Genomic DNA, 20,442 nt, shown 5'->3' with positions numbered 1-20,442 from the left:
AAGAAAAGGCTCCCAGAAAAGGAAGGAAAAATCAAGCTTCTAACAAGGAACCTGCCTGATACTCATTCCACATTCCTGCCAGCTGCATAAAGGAAACTTTGTAAGAAGAAAACAGCTACTGGTGCTTAGAGATAATAGAAGGTGGAAGCCGGAAGTTCGGCTCCATTTACAAGCAGGCAGAAAACTCATTCAAGACAGGATATTTCACAATGGAAATCGCCCAAACCTTTTAAAAAACACAAAGCCCATGTTGCACAAACCCCAAAACTTCAAAAACATAGAACCATATAAGAATCCCTCCTCTTAGCCAGTTTGTTGTTCAGCTGACCCAGAAACGAACTGCTGAATGTCATTTCGCTTCTGCAAGTAAAAACCTCCTTCCAGCAGCTGCTTCTTGGCTTGTCAATTTAAAGCAACGGTGTCTTCCCCCACACTCTTCTTTGTCAAGTGAGCCCTGATTTTTTCCTTCTAGCCGATCAGCTGGGAGACTGGGAGGCAGTGAATAGATTGGGGGCGGGGCCAGGGAGAGGTGGTATTTACCAGTTCTCCGAACTACTCAAAATTTCCACTACCGGTTGGCAAGAACCGGAGAGAACCGGTAGCAACCCACCACTGATTGACTGCCTGTTCTGCAAATCAAGCTGTTCATCCAGGTGGAGAAGGCCTTTAATAGCCACTCCACATCCATTACTGGCTCAGGACAGCATTTCTCCAGAGGCCACACAGGAAGCTTCGGGAAGCAAGAATCCAAACTGATCACGACTGCTCTGTGCCATATACCTACTTGTACTGGGCTTGTTTTCAGTTGCCTGCGGCTGGCTAATAGGACTCAGGCAGCTAAAGCAAGTCTGGGGCATGAAAGGTGAATCAGCAGAAATGCATCTTCCATTCATTAAGTATTGGGGGCCTCCAAACACTGGGACAGACGAGAATGTCCAGGGTACAATCTTCTGACTCTGTATACCCTGGGGACAAGGAGTCACATCACAAAAAGTGATATTTGACATTTCTTCCCACTTTTTAAAATGAACTTGAGGAGTTATCCATTTCCTTCTGCTTTTGTGAGTTCAGTTCTTAGGGTAGAATTAGTGGGTAATGACTCAGGCCAAGTCCAAGAAGTCTTTCTTTCAAGGGTGAAAGGAAATACTATATAACCTGCTTGGTTTTGTATGTTGGTTAAAAAAGAAAGAGTGCAGGAAGCAGAGAACTTCTCTTCCAAACCATCCCCCACCAGTCCTAATCTTGATATTTAAGAAAGTGCCAGAGGCAAAGTGCCAAAGGCCGAGTGATAGAGCAACAGAACTAATGATATGGAAACCAACTGGGTTTGAACACTTAACCTCACATGCTCCCAAGTGTTTGTTTTTCTAGTAAAGCTCACATGCTGTGTTTACAAAAAAGGTACAGCCTATTTATTTACCTTAGAAACACCTTTATCCAGGAAATTCAGTCTCCAGTCTTGCTTTGTTCTTTCCTGTTATTTTTAAGAGGGAAGGAGTATAAGGAAAGAATGGGAGAGCAGGCTGTTCTCAGGGAATGCAGGCTCAGTGTCCCATTCTGGGTCCATGTTCCAAGTCAACCCAGTGCCTGGTCAGCTGATTTTCAGGGTCCCTGGCTTTTGGCTGCTGTTGCTAAATGCCAAGGTCAGCCTATAATAAGGTCTCCTTCATTTGTGATTTAGTCACAGATGAGAGGACCAGCCTGACATGTATTACTACGGTCTGGTTGTGTCTAGAAAAAGGGAACAGCCCTTTCTTAAACATGCCCAGCTGGGTTTCAGGTGTGGCATCAGATGAGTCTCCAGGCCATGCATGGAAGTGTGATGGTTGTCATCCAAAAGTCTCTTAAGGTTTTCAGAGGTACTGCTCCACCGATTGCTAGGTGTGAGACTCTGTTCATTAAGTTGGGCTTTATGGATCTGTAGGAAGTTAGCACCCACCCCTTTCCTAGAAGAATGAAATATTTTGGGAAATATTAAAAAGGCAGAATATTATGTTTCCCTGGATGAGAAATGGAGAAGCATGTTTTAAAGACAGAGCAGCTCCCACCTTCCTGCCCCCCCACCCTTTGTTAATGGGCCAGAGGCAGAAACCCAATCCTTTGTCAAAGGACATCTGCAACACAATGGGGCCCATCTAGGACAGAAACTCACCACATGGCACCTGGGAAGATTACATCAGCCAGCAAGGCTAACTAAGATCACCACCCCCTGGGAGTCTAACAACCAATCAGGATACTCTTTTGGGGCCCCAGGAAGTTCAAAGCCAGAGAAAGCATAAAACCCGGGGACTCGCTGTATCTCGACCCTTTTCTGTTCAGGACCTCAAACCATGTGATCCTGTCCACCATTAAACCATCTTTCCAAGCAGTCTCCATGTTTCCAGTGTCTTTTTCTCCACTTGGAGCTGAACCCAGAAGGATATTTCTTCCAACAGATCGGTCAGATTTTTGCTGTTGTACCAGCTTCTCTACTGCATAGCAACCTTTCTGCCTGAGATGCTTGTTTGCATTGCTGCGTTAGCTCCCCCAGATGATGGTTCTGGAAGATGTCAATCTGCCTTCTCTGGACACTGGGTCAGATACAGCTCAGGAGTTCATGTCTACCATGACAGCCAAGAGCCCAGCCAAGTTATCCAGACCTCAGCACAGAACAGTGATCACACACCTGATCTGTTTTCCTGGCAAATCAATGACAGCGTGATCTGGAATTGAGGAATGTCTTGTGTCCGCCTTGTCCTGGTCAGATCATGTCCTGATTACCATGGATTCTCTAGCACCACTTTCCACCACAGGAAGGCAGGACCTATTAGATTGGTCTTCCCTGATGGGTTTTAGAGGGAATTGGGGACTGTTCCAGCTGCTCTGTTGCACACTCCATCTGAGATCTTGACAAGAAGTAAATGAGGCTTTGGATTGGATCGCGCCTATGTGACCTCCCCTGTCTCATGGATCCCATCCCTCTTCATGTACACAGAAGTACTGCGGGAGATGAAACAGGAGAAGAGACATCTAGAATGTTGCTGAGGTTCAGTGTGGGACAAACTCAGCTAAACACTGGTTAGAGCCACTATTAAGGCCTACCTCATGGCAATGAGGGAAGTGAAGTCACAATACTTGTCCACCCCTACTGCATCTGTAGATCAATGGTGGGTTGCCCCTGGTTCGGACCAGTTTGCAAGAACCGGTAGTAAAGCCGGTGGGAGGCTCTGCCCACCGACCTGGACATCATCAGGAAGTTTCCGTAGATAGTCGTTTTACTGCCCTATTTTGAATAATCTGTGCCCTCTTAATAAGGGTGCCTCGGAAACCCTTCTGAAGACTCATGCAGAAGAATTTGCTATGCATTTGTTGGTCAAAATGGCCACAATTCATTCACAGTTGGATGCTGGCCATGTTGTAGTTCCCAAGATAGAGTTTTGCCCTATTATGTGGAAATGAACCTATTGGGCCTAAGGAAGTAGACAGGGTGCTCTTTAGATCCACGCTCCTCCTGGCTAATTAAAGTTGTATGGGAAGCGAGGAATGTCATGTGAGTTGGTTCTAAGTGTGGTGAATTCTTCCTTGGGTGAGGGGGTTCATTCCTTTGCCTTTCAAAGAAGTGTTGGTTTGCACTTTCCTCAAAAAAATGTCACTGGGCTCACCAGACTGGACAATTTTCATCCAAGTATCTACCCTCCCCTTTTTAGACAAGATGGTAGAGTAGATGCAACAGTTTCAGAGGTTCTGGGATGAAGTGAATTATTTGGACCCCTTTCACTCAGGTTTCAGGCTTCGGTATTGGATGGAATCAGTATTGGTTGTGCGTTTTATTGGTATTGGGAAAAGCGCAACGAAGATTGTGCATCCATCCTAGCTCTGTTTGACCTTTCATTGGCCTTTGATACAATCAATCATGATTTTCTTTTGGACCAATTCTGAGGATTGGTATGTGCGTGTGTGTGTGTCAGAGAGAGAGAGAGGGAGGGAGGGAGGGAGGGAGGGAGGGAGGGAGAGAGAGAGAGAGAGAGAGAGAGAGAGAGAGAGAGAGAGAGAGAGAAAGAGAGATGGGGTGTCTTATGGAGTGTCCCCATTGTTTGTAATCTAATGCTCCCTCTTTGCTTTTTTATAGCAATATTAATTTTTGTATTTCCTGAATGTTTTTAAAATTGTTTTTTGTTTGTTTCTATGCATCCAGTCATATCACCAGAAATGGGTGACCATACTCATATGATAAATAAATAAATACATAAATAAATAGTCTTCTGCACATTTTTAGTTTATAGGGAAGAGAATCCCTTGAAGATCTCTCAGAACAGGCACTGAGGCCTCTTATCAGCAGTCTATGTTGCAGCATTTGGGAACATGTGAGCACCAGCTGAACAAAGCCATTGATCCATATTAACAGTAAATGAAATGAATCCATAATTACTGTAAATCATTTTTATTTACCAGGTGTCATAAATATAACCCACATGGATAAGAGGAGAAAAAGAAATTATAGAATTTTTGGCCATCCCTGAAGTGCCTTCTCTTCTCTTCTCTTCTCTTCTCTTCTCTTCTCTTCTCTTCTCTTCTCTTCTCTTCTCTTCTCTTCTCTTCTCTTCTCCTCTCCTCTCCTCTCCTCTCCTCTCCTCTCCTCTCCTCTCTCTTCCTCTCCCTCTACCCCACCCTACTCCACTCCACTCCTTTCTTTTGATTCACCAAAACCTATCCTTTTCTACTCCTGCCACCTGCTCTCTTGATCACAAAATGCGCCTCACTTTTCCCACAAGCATCCACTAGATGTCTCTGCTGTGTAGAGATGCAAATTTAAAATAATAAAGGTTTGGTGAACAAATGGGGTGATTCAAGCAGATGGAGGGGGGAAGGTAGGATAAAGTTTTGATAATATATTTGTAAATAAATATTTATTTTTAAATCCACTCTCTGTGTCTTATATTTTAACCCTGGGGTTAGGTGAACCCTCTGGAGTCAGGGTCTGGTTATAGATAATGCTATTGCATCATTGGTAAAAATTGCAGTTTATTGTAAGTTTGGGAGCTACTCCAAAAAAAAATAAAAAAAATCACAGGCTTAGTTTAAAAAAAATCCCTGCATTTCAAAAAGCTTTTTTTTCATGAAAAAGTTTTGAAAAAACATTGTGCTAACTAACGCAATACTATTCTTCTACCTCTATTTTCAGTGGAACATCATGTGAAACTCACAAGAACCCACTATTATGAGTTAGGAACAATGCTATGCGACACAAGTTGTTCAATGCAACAGCCTTAAATCAAAGAAAAATTTCCCTGAAGTCTTGATTTTTGGAAAATGAAATGAAATAATATGAAGAGATACACTGCACGCTGACAGCTTTTCCTCACCTGAATCTCCCCATGGCAAAATACCATGCCCTACCAACAGTATTTTTCTGCTGGATCTGCATGACATTACTTTTACCTTGAATGAGACAGATTTATGCCAACTTTAGCAGTACAGGTGTTAAGGTTGCATTCTTCCTCCCCTCCCCACCTCTGACACCTTCTAAGGGCAGCCTCAAGGTGTTAGATTGGATCATCCATTGCCTTGGAGAGAAGTCAGGTGATTGTATGACTGGGAATTCAAACAGGATGAGATGTGGGGAAGGTTTCCTGCCAGCTCAACAAACAAGAGGAAAAGCCCCCAGCCTCCTTCCACAGTTACAGAATAGAAATGACCCAAGGATTACCAAGGGTACTGGGTACATCTATGCATAGCAACCTCATCAGATGCATAGTGGAGGCTAAATAGACATCTCTTTCAGTTACTTTGATTTGGATTATTACACAGAGCAGGCAAGTGCTGAAACTGTTCCCTTCCACCTCTATGCTTCTACGGTTATTCCCTGTTAGGTTATAGTTAGAAGCTGCTGAATGCATATATGAAAACAAATGGAAACTGTGAAGCCTGAAATCTAAGCGACCTCAATGCCAGAACTCTAAGAAGTCTGTGAGATTTTCCCCAGAAGTGAAGCAGGATAAACATCTTGCATGATAGGCTGTTCATATAGGTACTGATTGCATTTAACAGTGTAATACAGCTACCAGGTGTATTAACCAGCCTACCTGGGAATGATAGAGACTGGAATCTAAAAAATATGGATGATATCAGGTAGGCAAAGCAAAGTCTATAAGCTATTCATGATCCCCTCATTGATTTGGCTTTCATTTATTAGGCTCTGAGTGGCCATTTAGTGTAGTGGTTAAAGCATCAGGTAAGAAACCCCCGGCGGAGACTAGGAATTCTAGTTCCACCTTAGTCAGGAAGCCATCTTGGTGACCTTGGACCAGTCACTTTCTCTCAACTCTAGGAAACCCCTCCTGAAAACCCTTAAGAAAAACACAGAACTTAAGAAAACTAGACAGTCTCAGCAGAAGAAAAAAAAGTAGGCTTTATAAAGGCTCAGCTGAACTACTCTATTATTGGCATTTGAGCCTCAGCACAGTGGTTAGAGTGCAGTACTGCAGGCTACTTCTGCTGACTACCGGCTGCCTGCAATTTGGCAGTTCAAATCCCACCAGGCTCAAGGTTGCCTTCCATCCTTCTGAGGTGGGTAAAATGAGGACCCAAATTGTTGAGAGCAATATACTGACTCTGTAAAACCGCTTAGAGAGGGCTGTAAAGCACTGCGAAGCGATATATAAGTCTAAGTCCTATTGCTAAATGCTATTTCTCCCTAGCCTAGGCTTTGAATGACATTTGTGCCCTTATAAAACCAAATGAATTTGGAGAGGGCTTTTTCTCTGTACTAGAAAGCTGGAAAAAAAAATAATTGAATGAAAAAGTTTAGGCCCAGAGCCTTGGAGTCTCCAGCCAGGTTTTCCACCCCGCTGCCCACCTCCACGCCCGCCCAAACTGGAGCTCTCCTTTTGGCCTGGGTGGACCGGACCCGGCGGGCTTCCCCAACCCCCCCCCCACCCCAATCCCCCGTCCCTCAGCCGAGATTCGCGCGCTTGTTGGCTCAGAAGCGTTGGAGCAGAAGCGCCGCCGGAGCCGTCCGGGCCTTGCCAGGCCAGGCCAGGCGCTGCCTGTTTGCAAAGAGTTAAGGAGGCGGAAAAACGCGTTGGCCACGGCCGCCTCTCTCCATAGAAACGGCGATCTTTAACGGGGGAAACTTTATTAAAGTCTGATGGGCCGATAAGCGCCCGCGCCGCGCCTTTAATTAAAGCGCAGAGGAAATTGCAGGCGCGCGCCCCTCGCGCGTTGCCAGGCTACTGCTGCCCCCCCTCCCCCCGGCCGCCCCATCTCGCCCCTCCTCTCCGCCCCCCTCCTCCCCGAACCTGCGCTCGGCCTCGGCGGGTGGCGGCAATGGCAATACATAATAATAACAACCGCAGCCGCAGCCACCCTCTTCCCGGGCGAAGGCCATAATACCCCCCGCGGCCGCGGGGTGCGCGCAGAGCTGCCATGAGACGCGGCGCGGCCCGGACCCTGCTGCTCAACATGTACCTGCCAGGTAGGGCAGAAGCGGGCTCGGCCGCCCAGCCGCTCGAAAGTCCTCCCGGGCCCGGCTGCTTTCTGCCTGGGGTGGTGGTGGTGACTGGGGGAATCGGGCCGTTGCCTCCCCCTCGCTTGTCTCTTTGCTACCCAGGAGGCGCTGGGAGGCGCGCGGGAAAGCCGCCTCGGCCTTCCCTCTTTAAAGCGGCCCCGACGGCTCCCGTCGGAAGTCGGATTTCCTTTTTCCTGGACGCGTTTCCTGGCTTCATAGCGGCTTGGCGGGGAGGCGGGGGAGCGGCAGAGGCGGGCGGGCCGCGGGGGACGAGGAAGAAGGCGAGGCTCCTTTGGGGAACGGGCTTTTTTTTTTTTTTTGGTGTTTTCTTTCTTTTTTGCTCCCGCCAAAGGATGAGCTGACCGAAGCTGTCAGGGATAATCGGCTCCGATTTGGGGTTTTTTTGTGCACCTCAGCTACCCGCCTCCCCCCCCCTTCCTCTTTTCCTGCAGATCCGGTTGGGGAAACTTTATTCAAAGAAGGCAAAAACCAGACGTGGGGCTCGCTGGGGCCAGGGGTTCAGAAAGGTAAGCTCGGGTTGGGTTGGGTTTTGTTGTTTTTTTCCCCCACGTTTGTTACAGAAGTGATCCGGAGCAGGGCGGAAATGAAGCTTTTAAGGATCTGGCGACCCCACGGGCTTGTCCCAAACGGCTTCATTTTAAGGGTAGATGCCCGCTTTCAGCGATGGGTCTTGGTTGTCCCGTCGGTTCGGCTTCCCACTTCGCAGGGGTGAAGGGAGAGAGGGAGCATAGCTTCTCAGTGGTGAAAGAGGCGCATTGGGCAGCTTTCTTTCCCTGCTCCGCGCAGGCAGTTTATTTCACTTTTTGGTGGCCTCGAAGCCAACGGAAGGGGCATGGAAATGCGAAGGGACCAGCGGCACCGATCGCGAAGGGTAACTAAGCCAAAATGCGCCAAAGGCGAAGGCTGATCCGGGAGGGAGACGGTCTGATTTTTACCAAGAGAGGCGTTGGATCTAGAACGAGTTCCATGTCCTCGGTTAGCTATTCCCGATGCGAAAGCCCAATGAGTTGGAACTATCTGACTTCTAACATCCTCCTCGTAAGGCTGGCTTTTATTTATTTTAAGGTAAGATGAGCTCCAAAAGCCCCTTCGATTCAGAGGTTTGAGCCATTTAACCCTAACCTGAATGCCCAAGTTATTGAATTAACTCACTTTCTGATTTCACACAATACACGTTTAGTAACCCAATGGCCTGTTTTCTTAACATAAACTAATCAGATTGAACGCTAAGTCAAGTTTAGCGTGCTTTTTCCGGCAGCCGCGAAGTCTCTAACTGGTCGGGTAAGTGTCTTGTGCCCTTTGGCAAGCGGACTGTCAGGGTCTGTCTTAATCCTCCCTTTAGATGCTGATGCTTGAACCTGATAAGATTTTTTCCGGTCACCCCTCGCCTTTGAAGGAGGATGTGATTCTTTTGAATCACTCCTTTATCGCTAGGTATAGTTTATCGATGTAGATAGTTTGACCACTGGAGTCAAGTGATCCAATAAATGGAACTAAGAAGCAAACCAAGCTTGTGGACAAAATCTTGGGATTCTTTTGTTAACTGATTAATTTTACCGTTTTAAATGAGAATATCGATCTATCGGGTTGTCTTAAATTCGGAACCATACTTTGGATCCTCCTTCTCTAAAACGCCTTTTACTAAAGATCGGCGCACCCAAGTTTTGGCTCCAAAGAGCTGCTTTGGAAAGAAGCTGTCTCTGTTGGAAGGGAAACTGCTTCCACTCGGCTCAAAAGCCCATCACTTGGTATCCTTCGCTTCTCGATAACTCTTTGGATGCAGAAAACGCGCATTCATCTCCCATCCTGTACTGAACGAAGCTTGTGCTGCGGCGCTCACAGTGGCCAGCACTGAAGCCGGGCATCGTCAAGAGGGAAAACCCGCCCGCTCATTTTATGCCTTTTGGATCGGAGGTGAAACCGAAAGAGCACACGACTCTTTAAAGGCCGAGGCCACTTGGATGGTGCCGAGCCGGTGAACGCTTGCAAGGGGCTCTTGTCTCCCTTTTCCCTTAAGCTCCAATTTTTAGGAGAGCTTTGCAAAACTGCCCCCCCCCCCCGTTCCCAGGTCCGTAATCTTGTTTGCAAGTGGTGCAAAAAGGTGTTTGGACAAATTTGACTTGTGGGTGTGTGTGTATGTGTGTGTTGGCTGATTGGTCAACTTATTTTCCAAGAACAAAAGGTGCTCCCCTTCATTATAGGAACCCGTCTTTCTTCCGTTCCCCTTCCTTCCTACATTATATTTGGAGGCTTCTCCTCCCCTACCTACTTAAGGAAGGGTGTAGGGCACCCCACCCACCTACCATGCACATCCTTTGCCTAAAGCGGTAGATACAGCCAAGGTGGAAAACATTTCTAACCCATTCTGATTGGGTGAAATCAGCTGAATTTTAAATACTCCCAGAAATAATATGCCTAGTTCAATGAATTGTGAATGCCGTGTGGGACTGAAACACAAAAGCAATCTGGAATTAGGAGAAATAATTTTTAAAAAGTAGCTTTGAATATTGCAATGGAAGGATGATTATTTCAAAAAGTCACAGCAACACGGATATGGCTGTTCCTTTGAAGAGATGTTTTATCCAGCGGAACATCAAATTAACTTGACTTTATTTGTTCCTCTATCACACACACATTTGACGCAAAGCAAACGAACAATCTCATCTAATCGAGGCAGAGCACTTAATGCAGATGTACTTTCAGCTTTCGTTTTATTTTTTAATATAGTCCTTGGAAATTTGCGCCACAGTAACTCTGACGACCTTTCAAAAGGATGTCTTCCTGCAAGAGGGGAAAACACCTCTCTTTTTCTCTGAAAACGACGTCAGTTTGGGGAGATCGCATTGCTTAAAAATAAAGGTATAAAAACTCCCGGGTTCCCAGAACCACGTCTTCTGATTAATGTGATATCCTCCTTAACGGGAGTTTCTGATTCAACGCACTAGGGCTTAAAACAGACAATTCACTCGGAAATATAAATTCCCTTAAAGGGATTGGGAAAACCAGTTTCTTTTGGAACGGCCCTCCTTTCTGGAGTGCTAAATGCCCTTTTTAACACCTTTACCTAAGAGCGGGGACGTACCCAACGAAAATTCTTGCGGCTTCTTAAAGACGCCACGTTTAGTATCTACTCTCGCTCACATTTCTCATAACGGGGGAATACAGTCCGGAGAGGGCAACATTATGCATGTGGGGTGGGGGAAGGAAAGGAAGAGGAAAATAATGGGAAAAAGATTGCTGAGAGAGTCATCTGCAACTGGGTGTGACCCAGACATCGAACGGCTAAATTGGATTGAAGATAAGAAACCGGGGTCTACAGTTGGAAAGGGAGTCTTTACTTCCCTGCGTCCGTCCGTCCGACGTTCTGCGATCCACCAATGCTCCAGCAAAGATACCGGGGGCGAATTTTAAGGTGCCCCCCCCAGACTTTCTAAGGCTGTGCCGGGTTTCCTTCCGACGAGGCCAGAATCTCAAGAAATAGCCCTGCAAAAATATGGAAGGGCATCCAAAACTCCTCTTCTTCCCACGTATCGCGGGTTTGTTACTGAATCGCAGAGCAAATGCTCCCAGATCAAGCGCCGGCGTAGGAACCAGACCAGCGCCAGCAACCCCCCTCTTGGACGGCGGTGCTCTCCGCCGTTCCTCATCCCTGGGCGAAATTGCTCCCCGAGCCTTCAGCAACAACAAGCCCATCTTCAAGCACATCTTCAAGCGTCAGCATCCGAAGAAGCAGCCGCGGAGAAACGGCTCCTTTCACGGGGCCCTGCTTCGAACGCGTCTTTTTTTTCTCATTTGTAAATATTACAAATATTGTAACTATTTTATACGCATTTCAAAAATCGGCCAAAACGATCTCCCTAAACCGCGAAAGCAAAGGTTAGAAGAGGAAGGTCAGCGGCCCCAAGGCAGGTCTCCTCCTGACGTCTAGGAAAGGCTCCGTGTGTGAACGGGCCAGCCTCTCTCTCTCTCTCTCTGGCCGAGGAAGAAGCCCTCCAGCTTCCAGCGGGACGGATTCCCACGCATCCAGCTAGTTTGGGATTTTATTTTATTTTATTTTGCCTCGGAAAGTGAGCAGGAAGGAAGTGACATGCGACTGCTGGGAGAAGGTTTGAAATTTACTTTTGTTTTCCTGGCTCCTCCAGAGACAAGGTCTGGCACCTTGGCTGACCCTCAAGAATCCTTTGGTCCCGAAGATCTGGAAGAGAGACAAGGAAGAGCCAGGCTAGAATTTACCGGCAATATCCAACAGAAGCTCACAATAGGATGGGAAAGGAATCTATTCTCTGAGTAATGTTCTGGCTTCCCCACCCTGCCACCTTTCCTTTCCTTCTTGAACTAGCTGGACCACAAACCACTGAATTGGGCAGGTTGCTCAGTCCGCCAAGATGCGCAGGCATTGCCTGGATTTGGCCTGATTCTAGGCCCAGGACTCCTTTGGCTGCATCTGGTTTATTTTTTCCCCTCTTTTAAGTGGGAAAAGAGGAAGCACACAGCACCCTTGAGTGTAAAATACAGTAGTGGCCAAAATTGTGGAAACCTTTTGGGAAAAGTGTATTTTTGAGGTTTGATGGCTAATAACACCACTTTTTTTTTTTTTTTGGAGTTTCAAGATAATCATATTCCACTGCTGGAATGGCCTGGGAATAGCCCAGACCTTAACCCAACTGAAAATCTATGGAGAAACTTGTTAGTGAGAAGTGACCCAGCAATAAAACCCAGTTAATAGAAGCAATCATTCAATCTTGGTTTCACATTATAACAGCAGAACTAAAAGACTTGGTTCACTCCAAGGGAAGACGTCGTAGGGCCGTAATTCATGCTAAGGGTTACCCAACTAAGAATTAACTGACTTTTTGTATATTTCATTTTTTTCTAAGTGTTTCACTTTTCTTCTTTATACTGTAACTGCAAATCCTTCGTAAAAGTTATTGCATTACGTTCTTGATTAAATTATCTTTCCATTGATATATAATTTTATGGTACTACTAAAAAAAAAGTGGTGGAATTAGCTAGTTTTAGAAAATACACTTTTCCCAAAAGGTTTCCACAATTTTGGCCACTACTGTATGTGTGGACTCCCAAACGCACCTTCGGCTAAGGAAACCAGCCCAAATGTTTCAACCCCTGAACCTCTTTTAGGCTTCAGGACCAGCGAGTGCCACCGACTGGCTTCTGAGAAGACTTGGGTGGGACCCAACTCTTTATTTTACTGTATTTTTTAAAAAAACGAAATCGAAGTTGGAGTTTATATCGCTTCTAAATATGAAGGATGCCTAAAGGAAAGCAGAACAGAGGCAACACAGTTTTATAAAAGCAAAACCGTAGGGTTTGTTTTAACTGAAATGATGATTCAACCCAGAACAAGCTAAGACTTCAACCAGCATTGAGAGAAGGAGGACCTTCCAGGGCTGCTTGCTGCAGTCCTTCCAGACCTGGGGGCTGGGGCTGGGGCTGTGGCAACTGTTCCACACCAGCATTTTCCCCAAAGAGCAGCAACAATGACAACTGTGTTTTGTCCGAAGATGCAGGCCCTAAACAGAACAAGGCGTCGGGCCCAGCCTTTTCCATCACAACTTTCATTTAACTGTCCTCAAATGGAGAAGGCTCCAGATGGATCTTTTCCTAGCCTGTGACACTTTGAGATATGCCACATTGAATGCCCGTCATCACAGCCAACCAAAGAAAGCAATGGCCCACTACATGCAAGGGATGGGAACTGTAGTCCAAGGCATCCAGGGGACACAAGCTTGGAAAAAGCTGAGTCTACCAGCCTGGTGACTGCATTGGTTCCTCAAGAGGGCTGGTTGTTCTTCAGAAGTAGAGGTGATATAGTCCTTCTGAAAGGGCAGCTCTTTTCTTCCTACATCTTAGGGTTGGTTTGCACAAGCAAATAAGGAGTTTGCAGAACAGGTCCCATCCAACACTCCTCTCTTTTATTTATTCATTGGGAAGAGTTGTATGTAACTAACCCAGAGATCAGAAGTGAAAAGGTGGCTCACCCGTCCCCCTGATGTAGTACAGCCAGTCCTCGACTTACGACCACAATGGAAGTTTATGTGAGACATTTGTTAAATGAGTTTTGCCCCATTTTACAACCTTTCTTGCCTCGGTTGTTAAATGAATCACTGCAGTTGATAAGTTAGCAGCCCTGTTGTTAAGTGAATCTGGCTTCCCCATTGATGTTGTTTATCAGAAGGTCGCAAAAGGGGATCACATTGGGATAAAGCAACGGTCATAAGTATGAACCAGTTGCCAAGCATCTGAATTTTGATCACATGACTATGGGGATGCTGCAAAGATAACTGTGAAAAACAGTCATGAGTCACTTTTTTCAGTGCTATTGTAACTTTGAATGGTCACTAAATGAACTGTTGTAAGTCGAGAACTACTTGTACTTTCATTATTGTTATTGGTACAAGGAAGTTTAAAAGATGCCCATTTCCTCAAATTTTAAAGGCCATTGTCTATTTTACATCCACTGTGAAATCCCACCTATTCATCCTGCTACAAGCCTGAAAAATCTCTGTTTAGATTTGAGTTAAAAATGGAAAGCTTAAATACCACCCCCCCCATTAAAATTCACATTATTTCAAAATACTCCTGGTGAAAATTGCTGGTTTAACCAACCATCATGCATTACTCCCATAGCTGTGGCAATGAAGCTTCAAGGCCCTAGTGATGTGTGATCCAGCCCTAGAAAAATAAGCCAAGACATCCAACTTCCATACTTAGATACCAGCAGGATTGGATTAATCACATTTATAAATACTTAGCTTCCCCAATGCCTCTCAGCCATCAGCTCTTTCATTTTGTTTCCCTTGGTAGCTGAACTCCTTTTTTTTTTTTTTACCATGGTTGCAGTAAAAAAATATTGATTATTTAGTCTGGTTAACAAGATTTTGGTTTGATTTGGTGGGCTTTTTGTTTTTATCCTTACTCAGGATAGGCCTTAAAATTTCATCTAAAAATGAATGTTATTAGTTATTTGTATTAATGATTTATAGCTAATATTCTCATTTATTTCCTAGAAGGAATTTAAAGGAATGTGCTTCTGAGCAATGCTAGTTGTATACTGATTTTAAGTTCTTAGCTAATTTCTTTGGAAATAAGTAGACTCCGTTTTGAATAAAAGTGTATAGGAGTGCAATAATAAATTGCTAGGCTATTTCTAAATATAGAATAGCTTTATATGGGTAAAAAAAATTCTGTTTCCTAATTCTTATTTAATCTCTTACATCAGATATTCTAATCCTAGAAATGCTGGTCTGTGACTGTAATATAAATTATCATTATTCCAGTCCTAGAAAGAAAACAGAACTTTAACCATTTCTAGCTAAATAATTTTGCTAAGAATTGTCATCACCTCAAGCATCCAACAGGAAGTTAGGAATCTTATTTTTATATTGCAAATGCTCACAATTGTCAGCTCCTCACACCTACAAATGGCTTTTAAGATTTGGGGATTGTATCAGAAAGTTATTGTATCTCCCATAATTTGAACAGGTCACCTCCTGTCTGTTGAATCTCAAGATAAATGGGGCTGGGCCTATAGGTTAGAGAAATAAAAGAAAAAAGAAATCCTGGAAGCAGATAATTGTAAACGATGTCCTTATTGTAAATAGATACAGTAGAAGATAGATAGATAGATAGATAGATAGATAGATAGATAGATAGATAGATAGATAGATAGACAGACAGACAGACAGACTATAAGCATATATTCATGTCATATGTCACCATGTTACCATGTACAGTCCCTAGTTATCTCATATAAAGCTAAGTAAGATCAAAACCTATCAATAGTCAATGCTGGATGGTAGACTAGGAAGAAGAAGAAGAAGAAGAAGGAGAAGGAGAAGGAGAAGGAGAAGGAGAAGGAGAAGGAGAAGGAGAAGGAGAAGGAGAAGGAGAAGGAGAAGAACAAACAGTAATAACAAACTACTTGGTGATTACTTCCACACTCAAAAGGTACACAAAATGTACCTTTGTTTACCATTAAAGCGTCAGTAGTTTCCCTCGCCATTAAGGAATGCTTCTGAAGTAATGCTTCTTCTTCCAAGAAGAAAAAAGCATGTGATTGTGTGGCAAAATCAGAAAATGCTAAATAGACCCAGGTTTCAAAGCCAGATTGTTACTAACCATGCTTGAATTGAACCATGCAGTTCAAGGAAGGATCTGGCAGCTGCATATTTCTGTTTCATGTTAATAAAATATCAGCAACCCATCTAGTCTAGAGAGTAACTCTCTATCTGAGTTTTGGAATAATTGTTGTGGAAAATTTAGAAGCACAGAGCAAAACCCACATGAGGATTTTAAAAAATCATGTTTATTGCATTCATTACATTACATTACATTACATTACATTACATTACATTACATTACATTACATTACATTACATTACAAGAAAGAAAGAAAGACCCGGTTTACCGAATGGCGGAATGCATCCAATGATAAAAACTCTCTGGGAAGCTTTTAAAAAGATGCTTCCACAGAAAGCCGTATGTTGCACTGCTTTTAGTTCTGGAATGAATTTGCTCGCCTCTCCCTACCCTCCTCTTAGTCATGTTGTATCTTTTTCGCCAGCTTTTCATTGTAAAATGACTGGAGTATCTAATTTCATGTTAATCTATGTCCTGATGTTATTTAAAATCTTTTTAAACTATTGTTAGCTGCCTTCAAAATTTGCCATAATAGTAAGACAGGATGTAAATTAAACTGTTAAATAGCAAATGATATTTGCTATAATTCCTTGTGTGAAATTGTTAATGTGTTTTGTAAAATGTTGGGAACAATTTCAGGACATCAACAATAAAAATGATAAACAAATGGAATAATCCTATTCAAAATGTGGGGTAGAAATTGGAATCATCAAATTAAATCCTAGTTAGATGTTTAATCATCATAGTCTGTTGGAACGTAGCACTGCCTTAATCCTATAATGCCCACTGAAATTAGAATAAATTAATTTAGTGCAGTTCAGCAGAAATCACGTGCTTTGCATTCAGAAAGTCTCAGGTACAAATCTCAGCATTGCCGGGAAAAGTGTTTGCTATCTGTTGGTTTTCAGACTGAGTCAGAGGTTGCCCAGGGGTCTTACTGTGTTAACACAGCTGCAGTGCAATACACTATTGTGTGCAATAAAAGTGCAGTGTGCCGAAGTTAGTGTAATATGTGAGTGTGCTGAATGAAAATCAATTCCTTAATTCCCATATTAAAATAATCTGGAAGCTATAATGGGGAAGCCTGATTTTGGGAATCCAAAGGGAGAGTAGAAGTTTACACATGCAAACATATATATTGGCAGTTGACTAGGGTATCCTTTGTGCACCTTTTTATTGTATGTCAGTTGTACTAATTCGTGGCCTGGGAGGCCTCTGCTCACAGTCACTCATGCCCTCATGACCTCCGATTTAGATTACTGCAATGCACTCTACATGGGGTTTCCCTTGAAGAGTATTTGGAAGCTTCAGCTGGTGCAGAATAGCACAGGTAGTAAATGGGGCCATTTATTCAACACATGTAACACCACTGCTTCATGAGTTGCGTTGGTTGCCAGTGTGTTTCTGGGAGCAATTTAAATGCTGGTTGTCACCTTTAGAGCCCTTCGTGGCTTGGGACTGAGTTACCTGAGATACTATCTTCTCCTGGGTTTCTATTCATCCAGTCTGGTCCACTAGGACGGACATTCTTGGATCCTATCAGCCAAGGAATGTCAGCTGCCAAGGAACAGGAGATGTGCCTTTCCTGCTATTGCTTCTTCCCATCGGAACATCCTTCCTCCTGAGATTAATTGGTTGTGACCCTGATGGCTATTCATAAGACCTGATTATGTGTCCAGGCTTGGGACCCTGAATATATTAATGACTTTGTTTCCTGGTTTACATTTTTTTGTACTCTGTTTGTATTTGGTTTAAATTGATTGTATGATTGTTCACTGTCTAGAGCAGGGGTGTCAAACTCAAAGCCTGGGGGCTGGATTTGGCCTGCGGGGTGGTTAGATCTGGCCCCTCGGGGCTGCCCTGGAAACAGCGAAGGACTGGCCTGCAGTGCCTCTGCCAGGGAAAACGGAGCTTGGGAAGGCTGTGTACGGCCCTCCCGAGCTCCATTTTTGCTGGCAGAGGGTTGCAGGAGGCTGTCACAGCCAAAAACAGAGGTTGGGAACCTGTTTTCGCTGGCAGAGTGCTTGGGCCTCCACAGGCATCCCCGATACAAGTGATGTCAAGCAGGACATGCCCACCCTGGCCATACCCACCCCACGCCCCCAAGGCCAAACACAACCCTGATGTGACCCTCAATGAAATCGAGTTTGACACCCCTGGTCTAGAGTCACTTGAGATGGCAGCCATAGACATGCAATAAATAAATATACACATGAATAGACACCGTAAGAGAAGACCCCTGTTAGCAAAGTAAGGTAGCAAAAGTTCACAACAACTTTTAATAGAACTTGTGTGTCAGAAAAGGTACTAACAAGCTCCTCCTCCTGAGCATTTTGCACCCATACTGATAGTACAAATGGAGATGGGTTCTAGAATTTGTTGCTTTCACCAGTAAAAGTGTGCTTATATCTGCAGAACATATTGTTCTGGCTGTCAACCTCGATAAGCTGGACTTGCAACAGAGGTTGGACTCTATTTGGTTCTTGTGTTCATTGGGGAGTGGGGGGGCAGAGGGGGAGTGGGAGCTTCTCTAACCCCCTCCCTTGGCTTTACAGGCAGTGGGCAAATCCAGCTGTGGCAATTCCTCCTGGAGCTGCTTTCGGACCGGGCCAACCTCAACTGCATTGCCTGGGAAGGCACCAATGGCGAATTCAAACTGCTCGATCCCGATGAGGTGGCCAGGCGCTGGGGCGAACGCAAGAGCAAACCTAACATGAACTATGACAAGTTGAGCAGGGCCCTGCGCTACTATTACGACAAGAACATCATGACCAAGGTTCATGGCAAGCGCTATGCCTACAAGTTTGACTTCCAAGGCTTGGCCCAGGTCTGCCAGCCAGCCACACCTGACCACACCTTGTACAAATTCCAGGCACCACTCCCCTTCTCTGGCATCTCCAAACTCAACATCATGGCTTCAGGAGTGACCCCAACCAGTTTCTCTTACTGGCCAGGCTCTGCCCCTGCCCTGTATCCCAGCCATGGCTTGCAGGCTTCAACACCCTTCAGCACCATGGCAACATCTCATATCAACAATATGAACAGCCATTACCACTAGACTTCTTCTGGTTGCATGGGGTATGGTGAGGAGCTGGGAGAATAAATTTTGACCCCTAAATTTCAGTTTAAGATATTTCCAGTGCAGAAAAAAAAAAGAATATTTATTAGCTTCACCCATCGTGTTAAAACACAAGGTGGTTTTTGCCTGGTTTTGGTTTCATGTAATACATGAAATCAGCTATTTATGGTTTGTGGCATAGCACAATGTGTCAATCTAGCCACTGCAACCTATTCAATAACAACACTGAAACAGACCAGGGGTTAGGCAGATGGCTGAATCTAGCTATTTTGTAAAGTGGAAAGAGAAATTTTATTGAGACAGTCTGGATCTCAGCACAGTAGCTGAATCCATCCAGAGCCATTTTGGACTGGATTCTCACCCCAATGAATCCATATTTTCCAGGGAACATTTAAGTAATTTCCCTATTTTTTCATTTTAAAAATATCCACAATATATTGTCTGAAACTGTCTTGTAGTTGGAACTTTTGGAACTGTGAAAATTTGTACAGCCCCTTCTTCCCCCTGCAAAGTTACACACATGTAATCACACATCTTAAGAGACTGATGAAGAAGCATCAGTACCAGCAAGATACTTTACTCTGAGGCAAGTTGGTGACAGTGATATCCATTTAGCCCGAATATCTCTGGGTAAAATGGGCAAAGCTATCTCTGACCATTCTATTATAGTCCACATAGATCATACACAATCTGTCAAATATATGCCACCACTTGGCTTTCAATTGAATCAGAGATCTACTAAATATTAATCTGGAGGTCAATGCCTTACAAAATTCAAATGACATGAATGTTTTTGATTTTCTCAACCCAGCTCAATTTCTAAACCTAACATGAACTAAGGCTTCTTTAGGGCCTGTGATTGTATAGAATGGAAGAATATGCCTAGACTTACATGGTTATAATTAGAATGATCTACCTTCCTGCTCAACAGACAAACAAATGCTGCCCTTTTAAACAAGGTGCTTTCCCATGTGGGAACTTCATGAGAGTTTAATAAAAAATAAATCCTACATTGGCAAGAATATATTATAAACATCTTGCCTTTGTTTTTGTTCTAAGTGAATCTCAGTCAGAAATTTGAAAGGATTAGAAAGCTTTAAGTATGAAAAGGTTGGTGGTTGACAATTTTCTATCAGGTCCCAAAAAGTCAAATTAAGGCTCCCTGTTCTTCACACATTTATTTATTTTTAATCGACCCTGTTCCTTGGATATTCAAATTGTGATATTGTGGTTGCTTTTTGCCCTCTGGTTTTGGATTATGACCTTCCCCTTCGTAACACATCTCCATTGATTCCATTCTTAGGTTGATGGGCATCCACACTGTTTCCCTTGATGTAAGATAAAAACACTGTTCCAGGTTTCTGTGTGTGTATATGTGTTGGAAGGTTGAGGAGAAATGACATTAAAAGATCTACTCTGAATTATTTGAAGATTAAATTGCAATCATAGCTATGAATTTACACAGTACCTGTCATTCCTTTTTTAAAAAAAACAAAAAACCTTCAATTCAAAAAAGGCAGAACATTCAAAAACTCAGTTCAAAAAAGGCAGTGATTTTTGATAAATAACACCATGTGATATTAAATACAGGTCCGGGGAATTCTCTATGTGAATGCCTGCCCCACAGGGCTCAATAGTACTGGATAGAAGCCCCCCTCCCATGAATGAAATTACATTGATTTTTACTTTGGTTTTG

General features: G+C 44.0%; 1 protein-coding gene across 1 annotated transcript; it reads left to right on the top strand.

The window, feature by feature from the left end:
- The first annotated feature begins 7,181 nt into the window (after positions 1 to 7,181).
- Positions 7,182 to 20,202, top strand: FEV (FEV transcription factor, ETS family member). The gene is made up of 3 exons (XM_034433733.2): positions 7,182 to 7,453; positions 7,939 to 8,013; positions 18,223 to 20,202. The coding sequence occupies exons 1-3, from the start codon at positions 7,405 to 7,407 to the stop codon at positions 18,723 to 18,725; spliced, it is 627 nt and encodes a 208-aa protein (XP_034289624.1). The 5' UTR covers positions 7,182 to 7,404; the 3' UTR covers positions 18,726 to 20,202.
- Positions 20,203 to 20,442: the final 240 nt, after the last annotated feature.

This window comes from Pantherophis guttatus, chromosome 1 (genome assembly GCF_059756535.1).
Source record: "Pantherophis guttatus breed Tessera chromosome 1, ASM5975653v1, whole genome shotgun sequence".
Classification (NCBI taxonomy): Eukaryota; Metazoa; Chordata; class Lepidosauria; order Squamata; family Colubridae; genus Pantherophis; species Pantherophis guttatus.
Note: the sequence above shows the minus strand (reverse complement) of the source record. Positions and strands in the feature narration are given on the sequence as shown.

Excerpts from the sequence above, each read along its gene's own strand:
- FEV (XM_034433733.2), top strand. The coding sequence starts at position 7,405 with ATGAGACGCGGCGCGGCCCGGACCCTGCTGCTCAACATGTACCTGCCA. Across the intron at positions 7,454-7,938 it reads GCTCAACATGTACCTGCCAG|ATCCGGTTGGGGAAACTTTA; the intron begins GTAGGGCAGAAG and ends CTTTTCCTGCAG. Across the intron at positions 8,014-18,222 it reads GGGGCCAGGGGTTCAGAAAG|GCAGTGGGCAAATCCAGCTG; the intron begins GTAAGCTCGGGT and ends TTGGCTTTACAG.